The sequence below is a fragment of the Solanum stenotomum genome, chromosome 8, assembly GCF_019186545.1.
Source record: "Solanum stenotomum isolate F172 chromosome 8, ASM1918654v1, whole genome shotgun sequence".
Taxonomy (NCBI): Eukaryota; Viridiplantae; Streptophyta; class Magnoliopsida; order Solanales; family Solanaceae; genus Solanum; species Solanum stenotomum.
In genome coordinates, this window is record NC_064289.1 from 3,309,968 (window position 1) to 3,337,430 (window position 27,463).

Here is a 27,463-nt window from a genome sequence, read left to right on the forward strand (position 1 = left end):
ACCTCTTTTTTTTACTAACTCCTTAATTTGTTGTACTATATATGTTTGTTTAGGATAATGAGGAATCGGACGCTTATATCATCTATTGTTTTATTCTTAGGTTTTCAGTAATTGTCGGGTGATTTATTCTAATTGCTGTGTTAATCATGTTACTTATTGCAAAAAATATGCTCATCCTTCTTCTTATTTTTTTTTAAAAAATGTATAAAGGCATTATGTCGACGATGCTATTAAAATAACTACTAACCTTGTGGGTGTAACTTGTAACTTGTAAGGATACATTTTACTCCCTTTGTTACATATATTTCGAAAAATTACTATTGATATATAATAAATTTTCTTAGCGAAAATTTTAGCTCTCTGAAAAATAATGAATATGACTTGATGTAAAATTTAAGCTTTAAGCGATTCCTAACACAATTTTCTGCTAGGTGAGTTTCTAGATGATCTAAAGGAGATTTTCAGAGAATTGTCTTTATTTATGCTAATAAATCTGAAATCATAGATATAAGAATCTTTTTAATTTCATTTAATGAATAATATATCTAGGTGATGGGATAAATCACTTTTGTGTAATTGAAAAATGAAAAGGGGTGGATTACAGAATGCCCACATGCATATTAACTTTAAAGTTTGATTCTGTGGGGTATTCCTATTTTTTGCATCCCACTATAATTAGCCTTCATCACTAAGCAAAACAAAACATTTTCTTGCTTTTCATAATCACAAAATTATTATGTGTTGATTTCCACATTCATATATAACTTTTGTTTACTTTACTACTTGATGAGCAAATAATCCTCCAATATTATTAATTCTTTTATTTCTTATGTCCTTTTTTTTAAAAAAAAAATGTTGAGTTCTCGAATAGAACTAGTCGATAATAAACCAATTAATGAGATTTAAAGATGGATATGTTAGGTTGGTATGTTTCTCTGCATGACGTCTATTAGATAAAGAATAAAACATTTTAGAATAAATGAAGGAATAAGGGTCTGAAAAATACCTCAACTTTGGTCGGATTTGCTGTTGCGGTACTGAACTTTCATAAGGATCTATTACCTCCCTAGACTATTTAATACCGTATTTTTTACCCCCTGAACTATTTAATAGTGTAGTTTAAAGGTATATATGTGTTCCACGTGGACACATTACTATATATAATTTTGCATTATTTTTTATGTCCACGTGGGCAAATATATATGTTTAAAATACGGTATTAAATAGTCTAGGGAGGTAATAGGTCCTCATGAAAGATTAGTAGCACAACAGCAAATCCGACCAAAGTTGGGGTATTTTTTCAAACCCTTGTCCCATAAATGAATAAACAAACATTCAATTATATGCTTTTGGACATAATTAGGATGATGAAAATCGTATTATTAATTAGTGGATACCATCAACTGAATTATTCGAGAGAAAAATTTAATGAATTGAAGCTCATAACCTTGCATTACCCTCACGAAGAAGTTCTAATATTTTAGCCGTTATTAAAAATATCGAAAAAATTGATTCCTTTTGCCAAGATTAATATCTGTAAATAAGATAAGATAAAAAAATAAATAAAGAACTCATGTTTTTTCTAGTTTCTGTTTTTTTTTTTTTTTTTGAATCGCCAAGGCTACACATTATACAACATTTTTGTATTTTTATCCAATATTTGATATTCGTATTGGGCCTTGACTAATTCAGATTTGCACTGAGTAACGCCCACTAAAGGAGAAAATATTTCCTACCACGACTTTCTCCATTCAGAGATCAAATTCAAAACTTCTGAGCAAGAATGAAATGTCATATCCCTTAACAATGCTCATTATAGACATACTTACACAAGCATTCATGTTAAAATAACTAGTTAATGAAGTTCTAAATAAAGGGGATATGTAATGTAGAAAATTATACTCTATTAAGAACATGGAATATAAGAATATAGTTCGAAAAACACACTCTATAAAATTGTCTTGAAAACATTTATTTTGGGACATTTTTTTTACTAAAGTGATACTTATTTTGACACGAAAGGGAGTAACTAATAAGGGGATCCACATCAATAAACACATTTTTAGTTTTGAGCCTTCTCAATAGTCAACATACAAAATTCAAACCATCCCCATCATATTTCATTATAACCAACTTTACAAAAGTGGAATCTTTCTGCTTCTTTTTTAGTGTTTAAGAGCTCTGTTTGGTAATTGACCATATATTTACATGTACATGTGTATCTCACAAGTTTGTGTGTTGCATTTGCATACATGTGCCTTTAGTGTTCCCCTTCTCTTAACCTTCTTCTACCTTTTCTCTCAACTTGTTCAAATTTATATCAGCCCCAAAAAAAACTTTAAAGCTTTTCTTCCATCTCTAAAAAACCAATAAATAGGTTGTTTTCATCACATATATATACTAGGGGCTTCTTGGATATTTAATGACAAATTAGAACAAAAACATGGAAGTTTTATTCATATCCAGGTAAATTTTACTGTCTTTTTGCTTTATATAGATGACAATCTTTATCAAACAGGAAGGCTAAGACAATAGGACTAACTAACTATATAGTGTAAAATATATGGATTATGTTCTTTGTATAGAAAAAAACATAGTTAAAGATTTTTTTTGGACTAATCTATGCTCTTCCTTTCCTTTCATCGCTACTGTAAAAATGTTGAAATTCTTGTTTTTTCATTGGTGCAGATGATTTCCCCTAATGCATTGATGTTTACAGGTATAGGCACCATTTGCTTGACTTTCTTGAAAAACTATCTATTAGTATTCGAAAGAAGGAATTGAAGTCATTTGTTGTTAGCAGGGCATTGATCTCTATGAAAGCCTGATGTGGGAGGTGGAAATGAAGTTCAAGTTTATGTCTTTTTGAAGAATCCAGCAGTATAAGGTAGAAAAAAGTTGCTCTTTTTGGTTTCTGAATCTTTCTTGGTGTTGAAAAATGTTGTTGCTGATTTGGGTATTTGAGGGAAAGAAGAAGAGGATTTTGGTAAAGGATTAGCATTAGGCCAAAGGGTGGATTTTTTGGAGCAATTTGAATAGGATGGAGGCATCCATGCCCCCTAAAAGGATGAAGAAGCAACTAACGGGGAAACGTGAAGACAGTGTCTTGCATAGATTGGCTAGAGCTGGAAATCTTGTTGAAATAAGAGGGATTATCGATAACACGGGGGAGAAAGAATTGACAGAGCTGTTGGTAAAGCAAAATTCAGCTGGAGAGACTTCTTTATATGTTGCAGCAGAATATGGTTATTGTGATTTAGTTAAGGAGATGATTAAGTACTATGATCTTGCTGCTGCTGGAATCAAAGCAAGGAACGGATTTGATGCGTTGCATATTGCTGCTAAACAAGGGGATTTGGGTATGTTGATGGTAGTATAGCATCTGGATTATCATTCTCTATTCTCAAAATCTAGTTTTCTAGTGGACTTTCGATGAATCTTTTGTTTCGCTAATGTTGCAGATGTGGTGAAGGTACTAATGATGGTACATCCTGAGCTCTCAATGACTGTTGATGTTGCAAATACAACAGCTTTGCATAGTGCAGCAAACCAAGGGCATATTCAGATGGTGAATTATTTATTGGAGGCAGAGAGTAGTTTGGCAACTATTGCTAAAAGTAATGGAAAAACAGCCCTGCATTCTGCTTCAAGAAATGGTCATGTGGAAGTAGTGAAGGCCCTTTTGAATAAGGAGCCAAGGATGGCAAGCCGGACGGATAAAAAGGGGCAAACTGCACTTCACATGGCTGTCAAAGGACAAAACCTTGAAGTTGTGGAGGAGCTGATCAGAGCAGATGCTAAGTTGATAAATATCGTTGACACGAAGGGTAATACAGCATTGCATATTGCATCCCGGAAAGGAAGGGCTCAGGTATGCTGTTTACTTGCATGTATGCAGGTTTTCTTGATGTTTAGAGGCTTGGGGTTTGTTTATCGACTTTGAAAAGTTCTTCTAAACTATCAAGTCGAAAAATAAGGCAGGTTACCTGTCACTAACTATCTCTTTTGACATATGCAGATTGTTAAGTTTTTACTTGGGCAGAACGAGACGGATACCAAAGCTGTCAATAGATCAAAGGAAACAGCTCTTGACACTGCAGAGAAAATGGGACAGGCAAATATTGCAGTCATCCTACAGGAAGCTGGTGTACAAAGCGCCCGAGCCATCAAGCCTCAGACTACAAATCCAGCAAGACAGTTGAAACAAACAGTTAGTGAAATAAAACACGAAGTACACTATCAAATGGAACACACGCGACAGACAAGAAAACGGATACATGGCATTGCTAAACGCCTAGATAAAATGCACGCTGAAGGCCTTAACAACGCCATCAATTCTACCACAGTTGTAGCTGTACTCATCGCCACAGTTGCCTTTGCAGCAATTTTCTCTGTTCCAGGCCAATACATTGAGTATCCAGAAGATGTCCCACCAGGTCATTCCCTTGGAGAAGCAAATATAGCTCCAACTCCCTCATTCCTGATATTCCTCGTCTTCGACTCCTTTGCCCTTTTTATATCTCTGGCAGTTGTGGTTGTTCAGACATCAATCGTGGTAATCGAAAGCAAAGCAAAGAAGCAAATGATGGCAATCATAAACAAGCTAATGTGGTTAGCATGTGTGCTAATTTCAGTGGCATTCTTGGCTCTGTCTTATGTTGTGGTTGGCAAAAATGAGAAGTGGCTGGCTATTGTAGTGACTATTATAGGAACAGCTATATTAGTTACAACACTAGGGACTATGTGTTATTGGGTCATAATGCATCGAATAGAGTCATCGAACAAGAGGAACATTCGAAAGAACTCTCTGGCCAGTAGGTCCTTGTCCTGGTCAGCATCAGTAGTCTCTGATTCAGATGTTCTAAACAATAAAAACAAGAAAATGTATGCTATATAAAATTTTGGAAAAAAAATAAATAGCAACTCTGTAAATCCTACCCCAAATTGTATTTTTTTTCTTTATGTCTTGTGGTGTAACAGATAGATCATTGGCTATACCATCATGTGCATACTCTTGAATTCACTTCTGGACTCAATCTGGTGTTTCTCCCCTAGTAATTTACACGAAATCAATAAATGTGGTTCCTACAAAATAAAAAATTCACCTTACCATGGTTTGTAATACACGTTTTCACCTCATTTTATCACTTAAACCATCAAAAGTTTATATGATTTTGTGTAACATGAGCACTTGATTAAATTGTTTGATTTGGTGTAAACACTCGCCCCTCGTGTCTAATCTTGGAGAAGCAAACGTGCAGTTTGAGGCGGAGAAATTACAAGAAGATTTACTTACAGTTCTTTAAAGCGGCATTATAGATAACATGGCTTTATTCCTTCATAACTGGTAAACTATAGAGCTTATAAGGTTTGCGTGGGATCTGGGTATTGGAGTGGGGACAAAAGTACATCAACATATTAACTTTTTTTTCTGCAGGAATGGACAATATGAAGTTGTGTGGTTGAGGAACACGCTAGGTTTCACATGTTTTCGCCAACGTTCCAAAAAACGCTTATGGGGAAAAACTGCTTCTGCTACTCAACACTTCTGTCTTCCCATAAGCTTTAGCCAAACAGGCTATAAGACGGTAAAAGCTTTCACAACAAGTCACTTACATTTCTATAAAATAATCCCAAAAATGTTATTCGCATCAGCAAAAGTTAAGCTGACGGGGGATAATGCGAGAACTGTACTGAACCTATTTTTTTCGTTTAGACTTGCAGCATCTTAAAATACAAGGGGTAAATTAATAACTGAGAAACAATACAGTAACAACGGCTGGTTGCCAAAAAGCCCAATAGAGCTGAAAACTACAGGTGAGAACTAGCTGACTCCTACAAGGATTCTGTGAATAAATGTACACTGTAAACTGAACATAATCTCGTTAGTGCTGAGGTAGAATAGGTCTTTTTTCCAACATTTCATAGTGGAGTACGAAATTATCCTGCATAGGGATTGCGGAGAAATCAGAAAACTAGAACCTCAATTCCTACAATTAACATAAATTTTAAAAAAAAAGGTAAAATGAAATCCATACCTTGCGGATTGTCTCCCATGTGTTTGGATCAAAACAAATATAAGATCCTCTCTCATAGGCGTTGGTTTTGACAAGAGGCTCCAAGTTGGCAACCCTCATAAACCACAATCGATGTTCTCTGTGGTAAAACCACCCCCGGTTATACCTGTATGAAATGATGTGAAATTGTAAACAAATAGATTCAACAAAGAACAAAAGCAAGTCAAATAGGTCAATTATGTAGTATGTGGTATCCCAAGAAGCAATAGAAAGCTAGATTGCTATCAGGAGCTACAGTAGAACAAACGAGCCATATAAAACCAATTTTCGTACAAAAGAAAGGACATACAATTCATTAGCAGCATATAATTGTGCTTCATCCTTTGGCATGCTGCAAAGAAAAATAGATCAAGTTAATTCTACATTCAAATTTTATGGCCAAGAACTAGACTTGCTTATCAGAGAGAGACTCGCCTGTAGAAAATGTAAAACAAAGTGTCTAACTGAAGCTTGGAAAAGTATGCTTGCTGCAGCCAATTCGAAACATATCAGAAGATTTAAAAAGAAAAATGTAAAACAGATAAAGATAAACAAGAAAATAGAGATCACTCACATTTAGAGGAGGTGGTTGCTTGGCATAATAACATTGTGGTACCGTAAATTCTGGATCACCCTTGGCAGGCTCATCAGACCACGGGGAACCAAACGTTTTGTGTAAATTTTCAGCAGAGTTCAAGTTCAATCCAAGAGTCGTAAGATCGATTCCAAGTGCAAGAGAAGTCAGATCCGGATCGCTCATTCTTATTACACTTAGCAAGCCAAGCATACCAAAAGGGTCAGGAGCAGCTTGAGCCTGCATGGATTTCATACCCTGATCCCTGTATGGCTGGCTTATAGCGGACATATGCGGCAGGCGATATTGAGATTGAGTCTGTTGCTGATACTGCTGGATAAGCTGATCGTATGAGCCAATACCAGAAACAGTACTTGGAGAATTAAGAGGCCGTAACCCAATACCAGGAGGTCCACCAGACTGAATCAAATAGAGTGAAAAAAGAGCAAAGTATCACCTAAAGCTGTATGAATACGGACCTTGTAGCCACTAAAAATTATGCATGGAAAAAGCATCTTCATCATAATACTAACAGAAACTGCTAGCTTTCCATGTCATAACACAACTCACTCATGCTTCAAAAGCAAACGGCTCTTCTGGTAAAATCAAATTACTGTTTTTGGAATCAGCCAATGTCCACAAGCACTCAGCAACAAATGTATACCAATCTCAACTCTCCCCCAACCCAACCCAAACGAGAACAAGTTAAAAGAAAAACACACCCAAATAGAAACAGAGGAAGGGGAAACATATCTTAAAATTTTATTAGGAAGTCGCCAGCAAAGGGGGGCCTCAATCAACTCTTTATGCAAAGTGAATGTGACCCATGTATCACCTCTGTACCCCCACCCATACACACAAATATAAAAAGAAACAAACAGAGAAAAATAAAACGAATAATAGCAAAAAAAATGTATAAGGTAATGCACCTGTTGGTGATAACTGGAGTGTGATGACGGGAAGACATCTGAACCATGTAAATGTAGCGGATCCTGGTTGTTTACATTTGAAAAAGAGAGACCACTATTACTCACCGATGAGGCATGTTGCTGCTGCTGCTGTGAGCGAAGTGATGAGTATGTCCCTCCCAAGTTAAAACCACCAGATCTGCCCATCTGTGCCTTAGATAATGAGAGATAGGGGGCAGTGTCATGAGGCTAAAACATTCACAATTAATCAGTAATCACAACATTAAAATAATAATCCAGTATTTCAGAAATTTGTGTTTACAGAGAAGTGCTGCTGCTGCATCATAGAAATAGTATTATCATGTAGTTGTTCTTTCTGGTGTAGATCCATAGCATAATCAGCATTTCCACCTAAGCAAACATGAGAGCAATTCCATTTAGTAGACTCCTATAACATGCAAAAGCAACTGGGAACCATCTCTAGCTATACATAAAAGAAAGGGGAAAAAACAAACAAACAGACAAACTCAGACCTGGAAACAAAACTAAAGAATAAAACCCCATAAGCATGCCCAAACCATAATTCCAAGCCCTCCCAGGAGAAAAAGAGAGCAACATCCCAGATAAAATCCAGGACTAGGAAGCAAGTTTAGCTTGTGGGGTACACCACCAACCACATACTAGGAATTGAGAATGCATATCCAATAACATTAAGTTTTAAAAAAAATCAGATCCTTTTTGCGATGAAAAATAAAATCAGACTCCTTTGCGGTGAAAAAATAAACGAAGTAAATGAAAAAACTCAGAGAGAGGTATGCAAACTTGTACTTTCAGCTCCCCTAGTTGTTTCCTAAACAGGGAAATGACTCATATTACTCTACTTCCCTCCGCCGACCTTTTCTTTTCTGACCCCATCAAACAAATTGTCGCACCAAAGTTTCATCGGGGGAGTGGTTAATTAACTAACCTAAGAAAGCATGAGAAGAACATTGTGCATGCATATGATTACCTTTGAATCCTGGCAAGGCCGGAAAATCTTCATTTTGAATGCTGAATTCTTGATTTTGCTGAGCAATTTGTTTTCGCAATGAACCTGAGATCATTCCTTCCTCAGAATTCTGAATGAATAACTAAATAAAATCATTTCCACAGAATAACAGGAAGGAAAGGCACTTTGATTACCTAATTGTCCTTGAGGCCCTCCAGCAGAACTAGGACGGCTGCTTAGCTGAGGGAAATCATTGATATCAAATGGAGATCCATCATTTGAATTCACATCATTCAGCATTCCCATGGAATTAAGGTTGCCAACCGCTTGAACATGGTTCTGAGATAGTGGACCACCGCCAGTAGGATATGAATTACCAAACATAGACATCGGAGAGGCTGAATCCAGATGGTACCATTAGCACAGAAGACGGATTGAACTTACCACACAATATATAACATAGGTGCCTAAATCACCTTAAAATCTACAAATACCAACTTTATGCAGAATTAATGGCAAAGAAGCTAAAAGTAAGTTTCATTAAGTGTATCATGTATGTACATACTCAAATTAAACAGAATCAAATGATAGAAGTAAGTTTCATCAAATTGTATTAACATACTCAAAATAAACAGAATCAAATGATACTACATCTCATAAGCACTGTTTAAGTCCTAGAAAGGTTTTCAACTTGAGGTCTATGGTGAGGATAACAAACTCATCAAATGAGGAGAAAAAAACCAATTAAAGGCTCAAATAGCCAATAGCTTTATAAGGAGGTCAATGAAGAATGAAGTAGAAATGATAAAAATTCAAAACTAGCTTAATGCAAAAATCGGATTTACTTGTAACTACTCTTTTTAGGGCAATAAGAAAAAGACAAAAAAAAGGTTAAATAGGACTATCCCCCTCAAGATTCAGTTAGCGGCACATAAACCACCCAACCTCTGTAAACATACAATTGAATATGGATTTCCTCAGTTCTTTAAGGGATACTTAGCCATATGTACAGCCCAAACAAACAGTTTGCAATGAGTATAGCCCAATAATTTTTTACATCTAAAATAGCCAACATATGTTTACATTGAATTTCATCAAGCAAATTCTATTTTAATGTTATTTTTTTAAGTTCTTCCCCTAGCTACCATAGAACCCTCTTCATTTTTTTGTTTTTCAGTTTTAAAATTTGTATAACATGTTGTATAGAAGTATATAAACACTATTATACATTACATATCCATTATTATACATTACATATAAATTATTTATAGACATAATGTATAAATAAATATATTTGCTTTGTATAACCCATGTATCCAACCACACTATATTCTGTATGTGAATCCCCATTTCACACTCTTCGAGACATTGGAAAGACATTAAGAAGAAAAATTCCCATAATAGTAAGGAGACCAGGCTTTGGTGAAAGCCAATCAAGCAACTCAAATTCTTTCTTCGAGTACTAGTCTGAAGGAGAAGCCATCGATCGACTTCAGAAAAGGCTGTTACTTCCAAGTTACAAGCAATGACATAACAATTATACGATGGATTGCAAATGCAGGATGCTGTAAACGGGGGTCCTTCTCGTACATATACTATCATTCACTGCTCTTCAATTAGTTTGTTCATTTCTAATAAGCACATGATATGAAGTTGTGCAATGAAATTAACTGACCAATTGTCTAGCGAACAATGAAGATGTGGCTGGGAATGGTCACACGGGAGGTGAATAGTGCACCGTGTTCCTAAAGATAAGTCTAGCCTCACGAATTTGAGACGGATGAAATTAGAGATCTCGGATGTTCAGAAATTCGTAGAGATGGGGCGAGCTTTGAATCTTGGAAGAGGAGAAGGAGAGTGTTTGATTCTTGAAGGTGAATGGAGGCTGCCGAACTGCAGAGGCAATTTGCAACTGGTGGAGATAGGGCGGTAGGTGGTGGTTGTGTGGTGGTCTGCGGCGGCAACGACAATTCTCAGCTGCAGCATAAGGGGAGAGAAGGAACTGTAAGAAGTAGGGGTAGGGTTTAACAGAAACTTGCCTACACTGGGTAATAAAGTAAAAAGTGCGCCAAAATTGGCAAACTGGATAATTGTGGAGGCATTGGGAGTTGGGACGGAATTATCCTTTTTTTAATCCAAATGAAGGGATTATCCTCTGCAGTTTTTTGCTTGAGGTACACAAACCACCCAGCCACTATAAATATAAACATAACCTCCTCAATGTTATGGAAATAAAGTGAAAGTGTAGATTTACAATCGATATGTACATAATTAGCATATGAATTCAAATACACCCATATCCACACCTCCCTTATCCCGCTCCCCCACCCCCCACTTTTTTTTCTTTCCTCCTAGTAAGTGCTAAGCAATGAAGGTGAAAAAAGGGGAAATGAAAGGATAGCTCTTTTTTTTTTTTTGCTCAACCTTTCTATTTTAAAATTTTGGTAACTTCTCTTATCTTTGTCATAGTCTGAACTGGGAGGGTCATCTCCAATCCCACTCTCGTAAGGTGGAATGACGTACAAACAGTTTCACTTTATTTCATAATGAGATAGTCATGTGTATATTTTGAAAGGCCAAGAAGGCTATGTACCACAAACTCAAAGCTAAAGGAAATGATTTGTATTTGACCCCCCTCGAGAAAAGGGAATAGCAGACTTGTCATGTCGAAAAAACTTCTATCTATAACCAACCAACCAACCAGCAAAGAATATCCGCTTATTTTTTCAACTTAAAGCTACATAAAAGATTGAGTTCATATATTTTAGGAAATCGATCAAAAAAGGATACACAAAGAAGATTATTAAATAAGTGTCTATATCCGTATCCAAGAAAGAATGAAACTAGTAAAGCCTGTCAAGTATGAAAATAACGTCAGAGAAAGTTTTGGATATTAAAACCGAGAACAGACAGCATGATGAAGGGAACTAGTAAAACTAGAAGAAGAGAAACTACCAACAATTCAGGTTAATTTACCTTGCTGCAGAACACCACCCATTAGCCTATTAGATCCTTGAACATTTAAATTTCCAGAACCAGTGTTCGCAGTCAAATTTAGTCTGGAACCAAGACCAGGCACAGACAATCCTGCACCAGAGCTGATGTTTCTCCCAATGTTGCCTCCACCGACTATATTTCCAACTGAATTTGACATCCTTGGACCTGCGTTTCCCAAAATTGTGGACATCCCAAGGCCTTGAACAGAACTTCGATTACCTATTGCTGCAGAGGTTGGAAGAATCCCAGGAATAGAACCCCCAACACCATTATTGTTACTACTATATCCCGGGTTACCAACAACACTCATACCACCTCTACTTGTCATGCCAGAATGACCATGAGAACTTCCCTGGGATATCTGCAACCAGAAATAGACAACACAATGATGGTTGTGTCCTAGAGTTTGTAAATGCGTGTGTGAATAGAGAATAAGAAGAGAGGGAGAAAAACAGATGCAGGAAAAGTTCGGAAACTAATTCTATTCGATGCTTGAAATGGTACAATGTTAGTAGTATGTCTCTCAGGAGCTTTTTAAAAATCTTCACTTCCAAAATCAAATCTTCTTTCCCATTTTTCAAAAAAGCATTTGCTCCACCATCCCAAACTATGTTTTCACCAAGTGTAGGAGACGGACCAAACCAAGAAATTATTCAAAAAAGCATTTCCTCTCCACTATCTCAAACTATGTATTCACCAAGTGTAGGAGAGAGACCAAACCAATAAATTATCAAAATTACCATCTTAGAGGAACTTATTTTGTTATTTTCATTTATTTAAGTAATCTACTAAAAAAAAAAAAAGAAATACACAAACCCGTGAAAGGGCTACCGAAATATTATTTGATGCAAAATGACCATCAAAGAGGCTATTACCTGATTGTTGAACCCAACTTAAAAGCGACATTATTTTTTTTCCATTATTTAGGTAATCTACTAAACAAAAAAGAAACAGAAATATAAAAACCTGTGAAAGGGCTACAGGAATATTATTTGATGCAAAACGACCACCAGAGAGGCTATTCCCAGATTGTTGTACTCCACTTGAAGGGACATTATTTATTGCCGTGTTTCTTGAACCAAGTGTACCCGGCATGTTAGGAACATTGAAACTTCCATGAACGTTATGAAGGCCCTGAATACTTCCTGTGAGGAAGAAGCTTTCTAGTACATTTGCTACAAAAATCAGAAAGTAGTGACAATACAGAAAACAACTCACCAGAGTGATGATAAAGAGGGGAGGCTGCACCCGATTGAGGAGAGAAAGATGAAGGAAATGAGCGTCCGGAGTTGTCAGGAAGATTTGAAGCTGACCCGTTCAGAGATGACTACAACCAAATCGGAAAAAAATTGAGTGTGGACCACTAAATATTAAAGAAGTGAGCAATACTCATTCATGCATCAACAAGACGTCTAAAACTGAAGCGAACAAGAATATCTAATTCATCAGTCAAAAGGAAACAAATCATACATAGAATAAGAGTTCCATGACTCTTGTGTTCCATTATGCAAGCGTGTGCTTAAAAATGCAAACTTTGACCAAATCTAATATGTTATTGGAGTTCTCAGAACTACTCTGGCGCAACATGTTGGCTTTGTGTAGTGGTAGGCAAGATATTCTAGGAAAACAAGAGCTGTCTAAATTGGCCTTTGATCATATATATTACTTTAACCAAAGTATACATTGGAACTACATTACTTACGACAACATACCTAGTGTGGTCCCACAAGTGAGATCTGGGGAGGGTGGGGTGTACACATACCTTACTGATGTTTATTGGGGGGGGGGGGGGGGGGGGGGGGGAACCTAAATGGACATATGGGTAGATATAGTGACAGATTCAACCGAGCATATTGGAATATGATTATCGTGCTAGGAATGAAAGAAAGACTACTCCAGAGTTTGTAGCACCTAATAAATTAGTTTTAGTTAACGCCTCGTGTAAAGAGAGGAAATCACATTCACGCGTGATAACATTTTTTTGTGATAAGGTAAACGTGAGAACATTTAAAAGTGAGGTAACTACAAATAAAATTCCATTCTTATAAGAAGAAATGACATGGTCAATGTAAGGACTGCAATGATTATCACAAAAGAAGCCCGAGCCACCCACCACGACCTAGAATACCTGGATGTTAAGAGAAATAGTGAGCGAGAAAGAAAAAGGAAAGAATTGCATGCAACCAAAAATTCAATAGTGGACACTAAAAAACACAAACTAGCATTTACGGACAAACTATTGAAGGAGTGAATATGTGACAAAAAGCTGATCCATTGGAAGGAAATGACAATTTGCATTGAGGAAGTAACAAGTGAAGTTCTAGATGTGCAAAGGCTGCATCATACCATAAAAATCTTGGTGGTAGAATGAGGAGATACAAGGAACTGTAAAAGCACAACGGGACTATAGGAACTTACCAACAGCAAAAGAATCCTTTAAAGAACATAAGAGAGTTAACAAAGAAGCTATTATGGTTGCGCCCAAGAGTGTGGCCAAGTGGTCAATGAAGTGGGTTGAGAACCATAAGGTCCTAGGTTCAAATCCCAACAGAGACAAAAACAGCAAGATGATTTCTTCTCATTTGTCCCTGCCTTACTGGACAAAGTTACTTGGTACTTGTTGCTAGAGGGAGATGGCAGGTATCCCGTGGAATTAGTTGAGCTACGCACATGCTCGTTCGGACATTACAGTTATCTAAAAAAATCTAATATGTTTTCTTTTAGAAGGTAAAGTAGCTAATATGGTTAATAGCGAAGCTATAGGTAAGAACTTAGAATATAAGTTAACACAATCAAGAGAGAAGGGATAAAAACTTGGGCAAGGTTAAATGTATTAAAAGATTCCCAATGAGATAGTGAAATCAGGAGATACTATTTTTATCAATTGACAAACATAAATTACGAGGATTAACTTTTAAAGTATAACCTCAACTAGTATAAGATTGAAGCATAATATAGTTTTTTTTTTTTGTAAAAAAAGAATAATCTAGCACATTAACAATACATAAGTAATGAGCATAGAGTGCAAGTTAACCAACTAAAAAAAAAAAAAAAATTGCATCACAGATAAAAATCTTAAACAAAAAAAACAATATCACGAACAAAATCTCAACCCTCACAGTGAGACAGAAATAACTTTGAACACTCAATAGATAAGGCAGATAGACATGGGTAATATGTTGTTCCAAAAAGAGGAAAGAGATAAAAAGAACCTAACTGAAAAAGTAACAAATACACAAACGGAACACGAGTATCAAAATACAATAAACTCTGAATAGAAAGATGAATACATTGAGTAACCCTGACATTGTAGAAATGTCAAGAGGTCATGCAGAATATTTTCCCTGTCGTACAGAAGCTTCCTTTTCCTTTTCTTCAGAAAGGTTTTGGGAGAATAATTTTTGAAGCCTTTCCAATGTGTAATTATCAATTATCTGTAAAGCAATGTGAATGCAATAGGCAGTCAAAAAATACTATAATCTTTACCATCAACATTATCGAAAGAAGAGAACATCATAACGTATTAAAAGTTGTGGGAGGGGGGGACTAAAAACCTTGAGACAAGCTGAGAAATCCACTAAGCACACAAATACATACTCTTAAACATGCAAATTATAGAACATATGGTGCAAACTAGTGGTAGCAAATGGACAGGTTGGATTTATTTGGACAGATTGGGTTATTTGGACAGGTTGAAAACGTGTATGATCTAACCCACCTCTATTCTTGTAAGAAAGAAATGGGCAGTTACAAGTCCTAACCACCCATGTTTAATGCAAGTCAAAAACTGTAACTAGTTGTTATGGTCAAAACGGGTTTGGCCGATTTTATATAGGTGTAATAAAAAATGTTCATGTTTTATACATTATTTACAATAAATAGTTAAAGTGGAACTTAGATTCTAATTTACTCACACATTCTACTGGATTTCCATCACAAATTTGGTTAGCTCAAACTCTTTTTCAATGTTCAATTAGATGTTAGCATTCCATACAAGAGAAAGAAAACGTCGGCACAAAAGAACAGTGGAGTATCTTCTCTGCCTTAAAATAGCTCATCCTTATAGTAAACTCTACAACAACTGATATATCAAACACAATTACAAGAGCTCAATTTCACCTTGAAGATCTTTCCATTTCATACAAGAGAAGAACACATCAGTGAATAAGAGACTGGAGCATCATCTCTACCCTAAAATAGTTTGTCCTTATAAAAAAACTCCAGAAAAATTGAAAAATCAAACACAATTAAACGAGCTTAATTACATTAATTTTATAGCAAAGAGAAAGAGAATTAAACAAAAGGGAAAGTCATTTAAACAGGTGCAACTCATCAAATTTTAAAACATTGAGTATGATGATTTTTGTTAAATTAGGTTTTGAGCCTACCTCACACCCCAAAAGCTAGCTCAAAGGGGGGATGATTGTCCAAGCCTTATAAGGAGTCCACCCATCTTATTAACCACCAATGTGGGACTTTTGTCATTCGTTAGCACCCCACCACCCATCTTATTAATCACCAATGTGGGACTTTTGTCATTATTTTAACACCCCACGTCACGCCCTAAGCTCATTAACCACCAATGTGGGACTTTTTCCATTCTTTAACACCCCACCTCATGCCCTAAGCACTGGTGCATGGGCATTTTGATTTTAGGGGCCCCGACATTAGGTGAGATGGAACCTAACTCTGATACCATGTTAAATTAGGTCTTGGTCTAACTCACACCCCAAAAGCTAGCTCAAAGAGAGGAGGAGTATCCAAGCCTTATAAAGAGTCTATTCATCTCATTAACCACCAATATGAAACTTTTGTCATTTTTTAACAATTTTCCCTCTCTTTTGGCTCAAGTATAAAAGGAAATGTAGTATATTTTGGTAATGGCAATTATGAGTAATGTAAAAAAGCTCACACTAATATAAATTAAATTCTCAGACTATTCACATTTTTTCTGTTGTGCAACAAAGCACAATAGCATATCCTACTACACAATCAGGAAGCATCCAGTATTACCTAAATTACTCTATTTCCATTTTTAATTAGACTGAATATCGGGATCAAGTCATTAAATCAAGAGTATCCACCACTAATTGTGTGCATTACTCTTTGGCTCCAACGGGAAGAAACTCCATGAAGATGCTATCCCTATGACCCTATCTAAGGGAATAATTAAAATCACAAGGTCTCAGTTCAGCCTCAAAGAAGACGTAAATTTCGCACTAGCAATACAACTCCAAGCTTTAGGTGGGTTTTTCAATGCACATCATTTGTTACTTCGACAGGGAATCCAAAGCAGTGTGAGTGAAACATTTGAATTGTTTCCAGTGAGCACTTGACTGCTTTTAACACATTTCCAATCCTTATTCGATCCATTTTATTAAAGGTTGAACCTTTATTTATAAAAAAAAATATATATGCCAGTTTGATACTTCAATGATATCTAAATTACAACAGGTGAAAAGAAAAGGCTTCAAATCATTTGCTCCAACTAAATTAAAACAATGAAACACATCCATAAACTAAAAAAAACACATAAATTTACCAGTCTTCCACACTCAAGAAAACAAGTACCTAGAACATATCGCCGAAGCAAAAAAAAATAGGAAAAAAAAACATGCAAGCAAGTAAAAACATTCTAAACAAATTAGAACCAAATTCAAACCCTAACATTTCTCCTAATCCATAAATCGACATAGAAAATCGAGAGCTGTATATGAATTGAAAAAACCCAAAAAAAACACAGAGAAAACTAGAAGCGAAGAAATGGTGCGCAAGAGAGAGCTATTACCAGAGTAGAGAAAATAGCGAAAAAAAAGCAGAGATCTGTGAGAAAGATTTGAGTAGTGATCTATGATGTTGATGAGAGAGTGGAGCGATAAAGATTGAAAAAAGTTAAAAGAATAAAAGGGCCGAAACTCTAAAAGCCCAAAAACAATTGTTGTTTGCCCCGAAGTCACACCACTTGGCGATTGGGATGGGGACACGTACGACTCATTGACGTAATATCTCTTGTCCGGTTTTACCCTCGCCAGTTTTTAGCCCATTGTTTTTCTTTTATACTCATATCAACATTTGACTAAATTTGATTTATGGATAACAAGTACTGTACTAACTATTTATGGAAATATTTGAAAACAATGTTGTAATACTCTCTTTGGTTCAAAATATTTATTAAAATTCCTTTGTGTGGACTCAAACAGTATGAATTTTTATCAAAGTTTTAAAATGTATACTTAAGTTCATTTCATTTATTTATCTTGCTATTTCATTTCAATTATGTACTTATTTAATTTTATCTTCTCCGCTTTAACTAAACAAACTATAATAATATACAAACCTCGTATTTTGATCATCTCGATTCGAGTGCCTTTAAGTCACGTTTATAAATTTAATCATATTCTTTTAAAGGTAGACACACACCACATTTACATCAATTCATTAAACATGTGATATATATCTTGTGTCATTGATGGATAATCTTTAATAATAAAAAATCAAATGAAACAAACGATATTGAAAACTAACTCAAACTTAGAAAACGTCCACACTAACTAAAAAGAAACGCTTCTTTTATTTCAGTAAACTCCTAGAAAGGAAAATAAAAGATCACCTTTCTCTATATTATTATCTTATGCGGAGGACACAACCAATTTATCTTGGATTTTACTCTTTAAGGTTAGATAGCAAATAATTTTCCTTTTTTCGTAACACACTATTTTACAAGAGGAGGAATATGGTCCTTTCCTCTATGTGGAATAATGAGAATGAACCTCTCATCCTTGTACAAAAAATGTCCTATGCTTTGGTTACATAAGATAATCCTATCTATAATAAGATAGTCGTGATAGATATTTTGAGCAGCTTGTCCTCGATGGATAACAACACATATATAGAGTAGGCTCCAGCAGATCATGTTAAGAAATTGAAGTATCCTTTTCTCACTCTGATTCTAATATTCGGAAGACCATCTTGATCATTCTTCAGTGCAACTTTAACTTGTCTCGGCAAATAACAGGCTGAAGTGAAGAAAGCTTCATGTTTCTCTGTCACTCCAATATTGGCTAGTGCGTCAGCTACACTCAGGGCCGGCCCTATGCTTATTTGAACAAGGCATTGGCCTTAGGCCCCCAATTTTAGGGGGCCTCAATTTTTTACCAATAATAAATTATGTGTTAAATTTTTATAGAAAAGATTGATTATTTATGATAATATATATATTTTAAAAGGCATATATATTTTATTCTCTTTAATCCCATTTAAATAGAAGAAATCAAGAAAAAATATTTTATTTTCTTACACTACACTAATATTCACATTATTTTATTCTTTTAACTCCTTTTACACTCTCTTCTTTAAATTTTTGATAAGTTAGAATAATATTCTATCAAAAATATGAATCAATAGTCGAAAAGTGTTGAGTGAATTGTAAATTCTTTTTCTATTTCTTCTTAGATTTTCAAGCATTACAACAAGCATAGTAAAATGTGGGGTATATAAAATTATCAACTTCTTGAATCAAATTCTATGTTAACAATTCATATAATAATTGCCCAAGTAAGAAATGTTTTTCAACGTTGAATTGATAAAATCTTATCTAAAGCTAATAATTGTAAAAGAAATCAAATAAATCATTTATAAAAAAAATATTAAGTATGCTTTGCATTTAAAAATGTAGGTTTTTTTTAAAAAAAAAAATTAATGCATATGAAGTTTATTTAGATTTTAGGCCTCTAGTTGAAATTCGCTTTAGGCCTCCAATTGCGTTGAGCCGCCTATGGCTACACTATTTGCTTCTCTAAAGCAATGATTAATCTGAAAATTGCCTTCTTTCATGATCTTTGTTATTTGCATAACAATATCTTGCATTTGCCACATCATAACATTCTTACCCTTTATCATATCAACCATAATCATATAATCCGTCTCAATAATGACATTATGTAAAAGATTAGTAGCACACCATTGAAGACCTTTTAGTATAGCCAATCCTTCAGCCATGTTGTTACTACAATTACCAAAATAGGTCTGGAATGCCATATTGATATTACCCTGACGATCCCTTAGTATACTACCACCACCAGCCTCTCCATGATTACCTTTTGAGCATCCATCGTAACACACTATTTGCTTGCATTCGTTAGGTGCCTTGTTGTATCACTAATACCACATCACTGGTAGCAAAACTAAGGAGCAGCCGAAGTCATATAAAAAAAGAGGGCGATGCTACATTGATCCATACTTACCTTGATTGGGTTTATGGGTGATCGATAAGGCTCATGACCTAGGTTGACAAGCACTTTGGAGGGGTGCCTGCCTAAGATCTGCCCAAGTGGCAGAGTCTACGTCATAATTTGTGAAAGAGCCTGCGTTCGCGCGGTTCCTACCCAATTCTTAACCCCAATGTTTCCCTGGCCCACCTGCTTAGTTTGGCTTATATTCCATGAATTGTTATTATGACGATTTAGTAAATTTACAAAATACTATTTCAAATATAGTTAATCTTCAGAGTTTACGCAACTATAATATACCTAATGATGTTTACTTCTTTATACGTGAATATCATTGCGTCATATTATATATGATACATGACATATTGTTGTGCTATGTATGATTGTTTCTAGCAATGCATGTGCAATAAATAACGTAACGGAGCTTCATATGAAGGTCCTTAAATCTAAAGCATATATATTGGCATATTGCTCTGGGTTTTTCATGATGTGATTGACAAGTGTGTACAAAGAGTAGTAGTTGACATACAGCAGGATTGAAATCATGGCTAATTCAGTGCTATCACTTATGTACGTACATGATTATGTTCTATAAAAAAATACTTTTCCCACTCACAGCTCTTGCATATTAAAGTTCAAAAACATTAGGATGGATTAGAGTTACAATTGAGAGTAAAAACTTTTCATGGACACGAGCACCATTTAAGTAAGGGAAAAACTGATCTCAAACACAATATGGTAATACTGATCAATAGAATCTGTTTTTAATCAATTTTCAGTAAGGCAAAAATTCCCAAACACAAGCTTTCCTATCTTCAACGATATATGCAGGGGCGGATTTGATGGGGTCCAAGGAATCAGTAACTTTTGTTTGCATCTTATATTGAAAAGCTTAGTTTTTTTAAAAAAATAATCAAAATTCACATATTTTATAGATAGGCCAAAGGAGAACCGTTTAAGTTTCACTACTCTTGGTCAGGAGTTCAAATGACTTTACATTGTCTCTTTTAATTTTTTAATTTAAAATTACTGAAAATCCATAAACATCAAATCATGAATTCGGCTCTGCTCCGATGAATCATATATATGACAAGCCACCAGTGATCATGTGTGTCAATTTGATGACACTGCTCTAGTTTAAGTTGTTTGATCTAAAAATACCCCTATATATTATCAATTAATGAATCAAAATGTCATTTTCCTGATGAAAATATTATGTCTTTTCTTTTTAATCACATTTTATACCTAATATGTGATTTTCATTGGATACTATACGAGTAATTAATTAATCATGTTATTACGACAACATGTTGGGTGGCCCTATATATATGATGATTAATTGCGTGCACTAAGTAATAATTACGTAGTGAGACAAACATTTACATAGAATTATGACACTAAGAACTTGCTTTGTAAGCTCCATTATTTTGCAGCAATTTCATTTTATCAGAGACTTTATCCTTTTTTCTGGTTGGTCCATTCCCTTTTAGCTTCTTTTCTTTTGGACTACTTCTTCTCTTCATCATACTTCCCGTCGCAAGTGTTCCTTTTTTCCTTCTAAGCATAAAGTGATACATATGGTATATGATATGATTGGTTATTATATGGTAACAGGTATGCACACATCAACAACGAATCGTGGTGGAGTGATAAATATTCTTTCATTCTTAATTAGAAGTCTCAAGTTTGAGTTTCCTTGAGTACGAAGTCACAAGCACAACGACTTTTAAAGAACTAATACTATTGTTAAAGAACTACTACATAAGTAGACAAATGTTTTGAGTTTATTGAACTTTATTAGTTAAATTGAATATTACAAAAGTTTTGAAAGGAGAATTCTTTTTTTTTTTAAGTAGTGTTTGGATAATCCAATTACGTACGTGAATATGGCTTATACTTTGTGAAAGATGGAAATTAAATGGTACACTACTTGCTATTTTATGGGATAAGAATGACGCAATTTTTTGCTTTTTAAAATAATTGTAGTAGATAAAAAGTATATATGCGATCAATGACGACTTCCTTTTCTTTTATGGCAAAAGAAAATTAGAGTTTTAAACCTTTTAAATTCCTAAAAAGGTAATATACGTAAGTGGCCATGCTTCCTACTTTTAAGAATTTATTTATTTTTTAAAAAAAGACCCTCTATTATGTCTATACGATTTTATTCATTATTCTTTAATTCTTTTGACAAAAGATGATGCTAATATTGTTTACGACACTTTTACCCAATGGAATAGACACCCTTAGACATGTTAAGCATTATACACAAAATACGGTGTAATTAATTTGGTTAACATAGATATCCTTGGAAGACAAAAAATTTCTCTTATACTCCTTTTATTCTTTTTAATTTTATCTTTAAATCGACCTTTCTTGTTTAAATAAATAGTATAGTTCTCACCATAGAAAGTTATGAAGTGGTAAATACTCTTTTATCATTAACCCAAGTTTTCTTGTTTGAGTCCCCTTCTTCTTCTATGAATAGTTTTACCCAACTCGCCCTGCTAGTTTAACTTTTGTAAAAAAAAAAAGTTTGACCCATTATGCCTCAATTGTCGTCTCTAACTACTTCTACTGCACAGAATCCTGACAAGAGGGGTGACTCAAAATGTTTCGCCTCCAATTTTAAGGTTGTGAATTGAGTCACCGGAAATAGAACTGGGTAAAAAAATAAATAATTAAAAAAACAAAAAAAGATAATTACTCCAATATTTTAATTTCCTTGATCAAATTAAAATCCCACCACAAAAATGACATTATATTCTTGTATTACATAAATAATACATTACCACAATATTCAGTTCCCTATATATGCAAAATAAGATCCAAGCTAGATGATACTAAAAAAGAAGACAAAAACAAGTAGTAGAACATAGAAGATGGATGAAAGGAAAAATCCTACTGGTAATTTACTACTTACTAATTATAGTAATATAATTAGCCAACCACATCAACCTTAACGGTGCACGATAATAGTCGCCGGAAAATGGAGGACAAAGCAGCGCACGATATCTCTTTAGCCCTTCTAATCCCTTTATTACATTTTCTTCTCCGGCCACCACCACTTGACTTACGACTTTTTTTCTTTCTTCCATAACATCTCATTGATGCCGTGTCGTTCACGCGCTCTTCTTCTCTTGAAAAAGTGTAGCTTCTTAAGTATAATTGCCTGCATGAAATACTATCCACCACTTTTGGTTTTGCATAAATATTATTATTACTGTTCATTCTTGAACTGACGGACTTTATAAATTCCACGTCGGATTCCGGCCATTTATACAGGTTTATGTATGTAGCTCTTACCGGTACTGATCTCACAGTCACAACGTCGTTAACGCAACTTGATATGCAGGCAGAGGCCATGATTCTTGATTTTCCGGCGAGTGTGCGGAGACAAAGAGGATTAGGTTTTGTTTATGTTGAGGTTTGTGTGGAAGAGAAATATAATAAGGTGCGGAGAGAGAGTATATATAGTATAAAATTAATTAGCCTATGAAAAATTGATTAGTCCAACCTGTTTAAGTTTGAGACGGTTAATTTTGTTAGTTAATTCATATCTAAAAGTTTGGAGGATACGTTGTCCAAATATCCACGTATCTTATAAAAAAAATAAATAAATATATATATATATATATTGTACTATTTTATGTATGTAGAAATGTTACTGCTTATTTTTATTATAGCAATTTTTTATTGAGATCATAATTAGGATATGTTTGGATTCATGAGTGATTGAATTATTACTCCTCATGGGGTTTTATCATTTGGTTTGGTGGGGTGCTAAAGGGGTGTAGGTGGTGACAATATGCACTAATTTGGCATCATTTGAAGGAGTATTGGTAGACATCTGTACAGTATTTTCAATGAAAATAACTTAAATTGGTCTCTTTTATAAATGATTTTTTTTACATTATTAGATAGAAATAAGAGGGAAAGTCACATAAATATTAGCAATAAGCAAAAAAAAATAAAACCATAAACTATAAGTGAGTAAAGAATAAATATGTAGTATATCAGTGTATATATATGCTTAACATAAACTATAGTATATAGTATATTAATACACATATATGCATAATATAGACTATAGTATATCGTATGTTATGTCCAACATATGTTATATTCATATCTTGTAAGTGTGAAAGGTTACATTCAAAAGGAAAAGTTGTGGAGGAGGAATACGAGGATGATGTGGATAATCTTTTGTTTAAAAAAATACTAGAAAATAAAATTAGTATATGATACATGTATGCATAGTGTTTATGTCAAGTATAGTTAATATTATTGCATTATTTTATTATTAAAATTTATATTATTGGTCATATGGATTAGAAAAATTCTAAAATATATATATACCGAAACAAAGAAGAGATTGAAATTTTTGGGCAAACTAGATGCGGAAGAGAGAAGGATCTTGGGATTTTTGTAGAATTTGGGCGCTAATTATGCTAGGTGATAATAATGTTTTCTCAATAGATACTTTAGGAATATAATTTTAAAGTTAAAAATTCAAATTTAAAATAGTTATATTTATGTAATTTTTAAAAGGTAATGGTAACTTTTAAAAATCATCACTTTAAAAAGGTGTATCCATGTAATTTCTCCTAAAACCTAAGTTAGCGTCTGATTTTAAATTTCTAAAAAAAATGGTAAGTCATTTTCGGATTCAACATGCGCTTGATCATAAAATTCTAGAGAAATACTTGACATTCTAAAATAATATGATTTATACCCACAAGTTTTAAAAATTATTTAAAAGGTTCATAACTCTGTAATGTTCCGTGAAAAATCGTGATAGTGAACATAATTAATATGAATTTGAAAAAAGAGGAAGAAAACAAAAGAAAGATACTATTTATTTGTATACGAGAAACTATTGTTACTACTTGTAAATGGAAGTGATTTCGGAGAGCAAGCTTGGATAAAAATTGTATAAAGTATGTATATAATGGTATAAATTTTGTACAACAAACTAGGAATGAAATTTAATACAAAACTATAAATAATGTGTTTTTATAAAGAGTAAATTTTAGGTTTAGCAAACATAAAAATCATATTTGTATGTTATAGCTACAGTTTGTATAATTGTGCTCCATAACAAACTTTATGTTTGCTATGGCTATTAATTTGTATATTTAGGTATACATATACATAAAAATCTGTATTTGTATATTTCGGTATACAAACTAAAACATAGTAATTGTATATAAACAAAATTACTACATATATACAACACATATATATACCGAATGAGTCTATTTGTATATTTTGGTATACAAATGGGTCCTGCAATTAATTTTTATACAACACATGTATACCAAATGGGTCTATTTGTATATTCGGTATACAAATGGGTCCTGCAATTAATTCTATTTGTATATTTGGTATACAAAAGTGTCCTGTAATTAATTTTTATATAACACATATGTATACCGAATGAGTTTATTTGTATATTTTGGTATACAAATGGGATAGCAAAAAACATGGAATGTTTGCTGCGAATTACAAATAAAAGAAAACTATGGCTATAACATTTAATTTGAATTAATAGTTTGCTATTTCATACAGTTTTTCCTTTTATAAAACATAAAAGTTTGGAGTGATTTTTGAAAATTCTCAAATACTAGAATTTTGCCCAATATTTTTTCGAGAACTTGGGAACTTGAAATGTTTGCCGAATATATCTGCCAAATAATAACAAATTATTTGGCCAAACATTAATTTCTAATTTTTTCCTAAATATATTTATGGCCAAACGGACCCTAAGTTGTCTAGAAACACTCTGTTGCTGAATTCCCTTAGATTTGTCCAAATCTAGCCTTTTATCTTATGTTTCCTTGTAACCAAATATGTACTATTCGAATAAATCAATTGGTAGCCACTATATAAATGGGGTTAATTGCTAGGGGAACTTTCACATATAGCCACTCAAAAATAGCCTAATTACTCTCCATAGCTATGGTTTAATAATTACAATTCATAGCTACATGTTATATGGAGGAGAGAGGCGAGCAAGACTGGGAGAGAGAGAGGGGGCAAGGAGTGGGAGAAAAGTGAATTGTATATGTATATAGGTTAGATAATTGTATATTATACATATGTATTTGTATATATGGCAAGCAAGATTGGGAGAGGGAGGAGAAAGGCGAGCAAGAGATGGCAGAGAGTGGGAGAGCGGTGAATTGTATATGTATATAGGTTAGATAATTGTATATTATGCATATGCATTTGTATATATGGCAAGCAAGATTGAGAGAGGGAGGAGAGAGGCGAGTGAGATTGGGAGAGGGAGGAGGGAGGCGAGCGGGAGAGGGCAGAGAGTGGGAGAGAGGTGAATTGTATATGCATATAGGTTAGATAATTGTATATTATACATATGTATTTGTATATTTTGGCGAATTATACATATACAAACGTGGCTAATTATACAAACTCGAAGTCAGCCCACGTAATTAATGTATAATGTTAGTCGTAAGTGGTAATTATAACAAACTATAACTATGATGAGTAATTCAATAGTATAAGTTTGCTTAACCGCGTAATTTTCCCTAATTGTTATTCTCGCCGTCCTAATTTATATGATATATTTTAAATTTTAAAATTTAAATAAATTTATTTTTTATCGTAAATTTTCCGTATATTTTTTAAGTATAAAATAAAAAAAATTATAACTGACTTACACAATCGATTCTATTTATATAATTCGACCATACTCTATTGTCTAGTCCTTCACACCTTTAATTCCACGTGAATTTAAAGATAAAATTCTGATCCACAAATTGCGGATTTGGAGTTTGGATATGGCTGTGACTTGTTAACAAATCAGCATGTGCTTTCTGGTAGTGCATAGAGCTAAAGTATAAAGTTAGCTACAACAAATAAATATATGTAGGAAGGATAATAATCTAATAGACGTGCAACTTTCAACCTAAAATATAATATACATTCTTGCAACAATTTGTAGTCATGTCGTCATGATTCGAATTCAAAATCTCTAACTAAATATGCGTAGTAAAATCATATTTCTTCACCCATCGTCCACAACTCTCCTTATAAATTTGCGTAGGATTGTCATATAAAAAAACGAGTTGAAATCTTTATCAAAATCTGGTGTCAGTGAATGCATGGGCTTTCTTATGGAAAAGAAATAGGAGAAGTAAAGCGTACGATTGAGTATGCCCCAAGTAATAGTATATATCAACTTCATAGCAAACCATATAATTGAGGAGCAATTTATGAGAAGGTTTAATTTTAATTTGCAAAATATCACTTTCTTATCGACCCTTTTACTTTGTTGTTACTAGAATTTTACATATCAAGTTTGAGCTTTGGGTATGAAGAAAATCTTGTGCCGAGTGTCACCTCAAATGAGCCCTGTAATGCGTGACTCGAATTTAATCGGGACTCTAAGTGGACTCAAGGAAAAAAATTAGTATCTCTTAACATAATCAGACTAATACTACTGATTAATTAAAGTAAGGGTGTGTTTGGTATGAAGGAAAACATTTACCGGAAAATGTTTTCCAATTTTCTCATATTTGGTTGGGTTAAATATTTTGGAAAATGCTTTCCAAATCAACTCATTTTCCTCAAATTTAAGGAAAATGACTTCCCTTCAAAACTTGAAGAAAACATTTTCCAAAAGTCTCTTCCAACTTCAAATTACATTTTTTTTTAAAAAAAATCAATTTATTTTGTCCCTACCCTCA

At 34.0% G+C, this 27,463-nt stretch overlaps 2 protein-coding genes, 1 non-coding gene and 1 pseudogene across 7 annotated transcripts; 3 read left to right on the forward strand and 1 right to left on the reverse strand.

The window, feature by feature from the left end:
- The first annotated feature begins 2,712 nt into the window (after positions 1 to 2,712).
- On the forward strand, positions 2,713 to 4,987 carry LOC125873289 (ankyrin repeat-containing protein At5g02620). Its single transcript, XM_049554195.1, has 3 exons — positions 2,713 to 3,359; positions 3,462 to 3,871; positions 4,019 to 4,987. The coding sequence occupies exons 1-3, from the start codon at positions 3,041 to 3,043 to the stop codon at positions 4,895 to 4,897; spliced, it is 1,608 nt and encodes a 535-aa protein (XP_049410152.1). The 5' UTR covers positions 2,713 to 3,040; the 3' UTR covers positions 4,898 to 4,987.
- A 609-nt stretch (positions 4,988 to 5,596) lies between these two features.
- LOC125873285 (probable NOT transcription complex subunit VIP2) lies at positions 5,597 to 17,443 on the reverse strand. Of its 5 annotated transcripts, none has more exons than XM_049554192.1 (14): positions 17,312 to 17,443; positions 14,814 to 14,957; positions 12,742 to 12,850; positions 12,490 to 12,668; positions 11,503 to 11,884; positions 8,721 to 8,924; positions 8,548 to 8,631; positions 7,861 to 7,949; positions 7,665 to 7,745; positions 6,631 to 7,050; positions 6,492 to 6,544; positions 6,367 to 6,408; positions 6,039 to 6,183; positions 5,597 to 5,945 (listed from the first exon to the last, which is right to left on the reverse strand). In XM_049554192.1, the coding sequence occupies exons 2-14, from the start codon at positions 14,829 to 14,831 to the stop codon at positions 5,886 to 5,888; spliced, it is 1,866 nt and encodes a 621-aa protein (XP_049410149.1). In that variant the 5' UTR covers positions 14,832 to 14,957; positions 17,312 to 17,443; the 3' UTR covers positions 5,597 to 5,885. The 5 variants fall into 5 exon arrangements, with proteins under 5 accessions (XP_049410149.1, XP_049410147.1, XP_049410148.1 ...); XM_049554190.1 differs by having other exon boundaries at positions 7,560 to 7,745; positions 17,312 to 17,442; XM_049554191.1 differs by having other exon boundaries at positions 7,665 to 7,751; positions 17,312 to 17,442.
- Positions 12,742 to 12,822, forward strand: LOC125875306 (small nucleolar RNA snoR35). Its single transcript, XR_007447377.1, has one exon. It is a non-coding gene; the product is annotated as a small nucleolar RNA snoR35 (small nucleolar RNA).
- Positions 17,444 to 19,758: 2,315 nt separating the features above from the next.
- LOC125875322 (U1 spliceosomal RNA) lies at positions 19,759 to 19,907 on the forward strand (annotated as a pseudogene).
- The last annotated feature ends 7,556 nt before the right edge of the window (positions 19,908 to 27,463 follow it).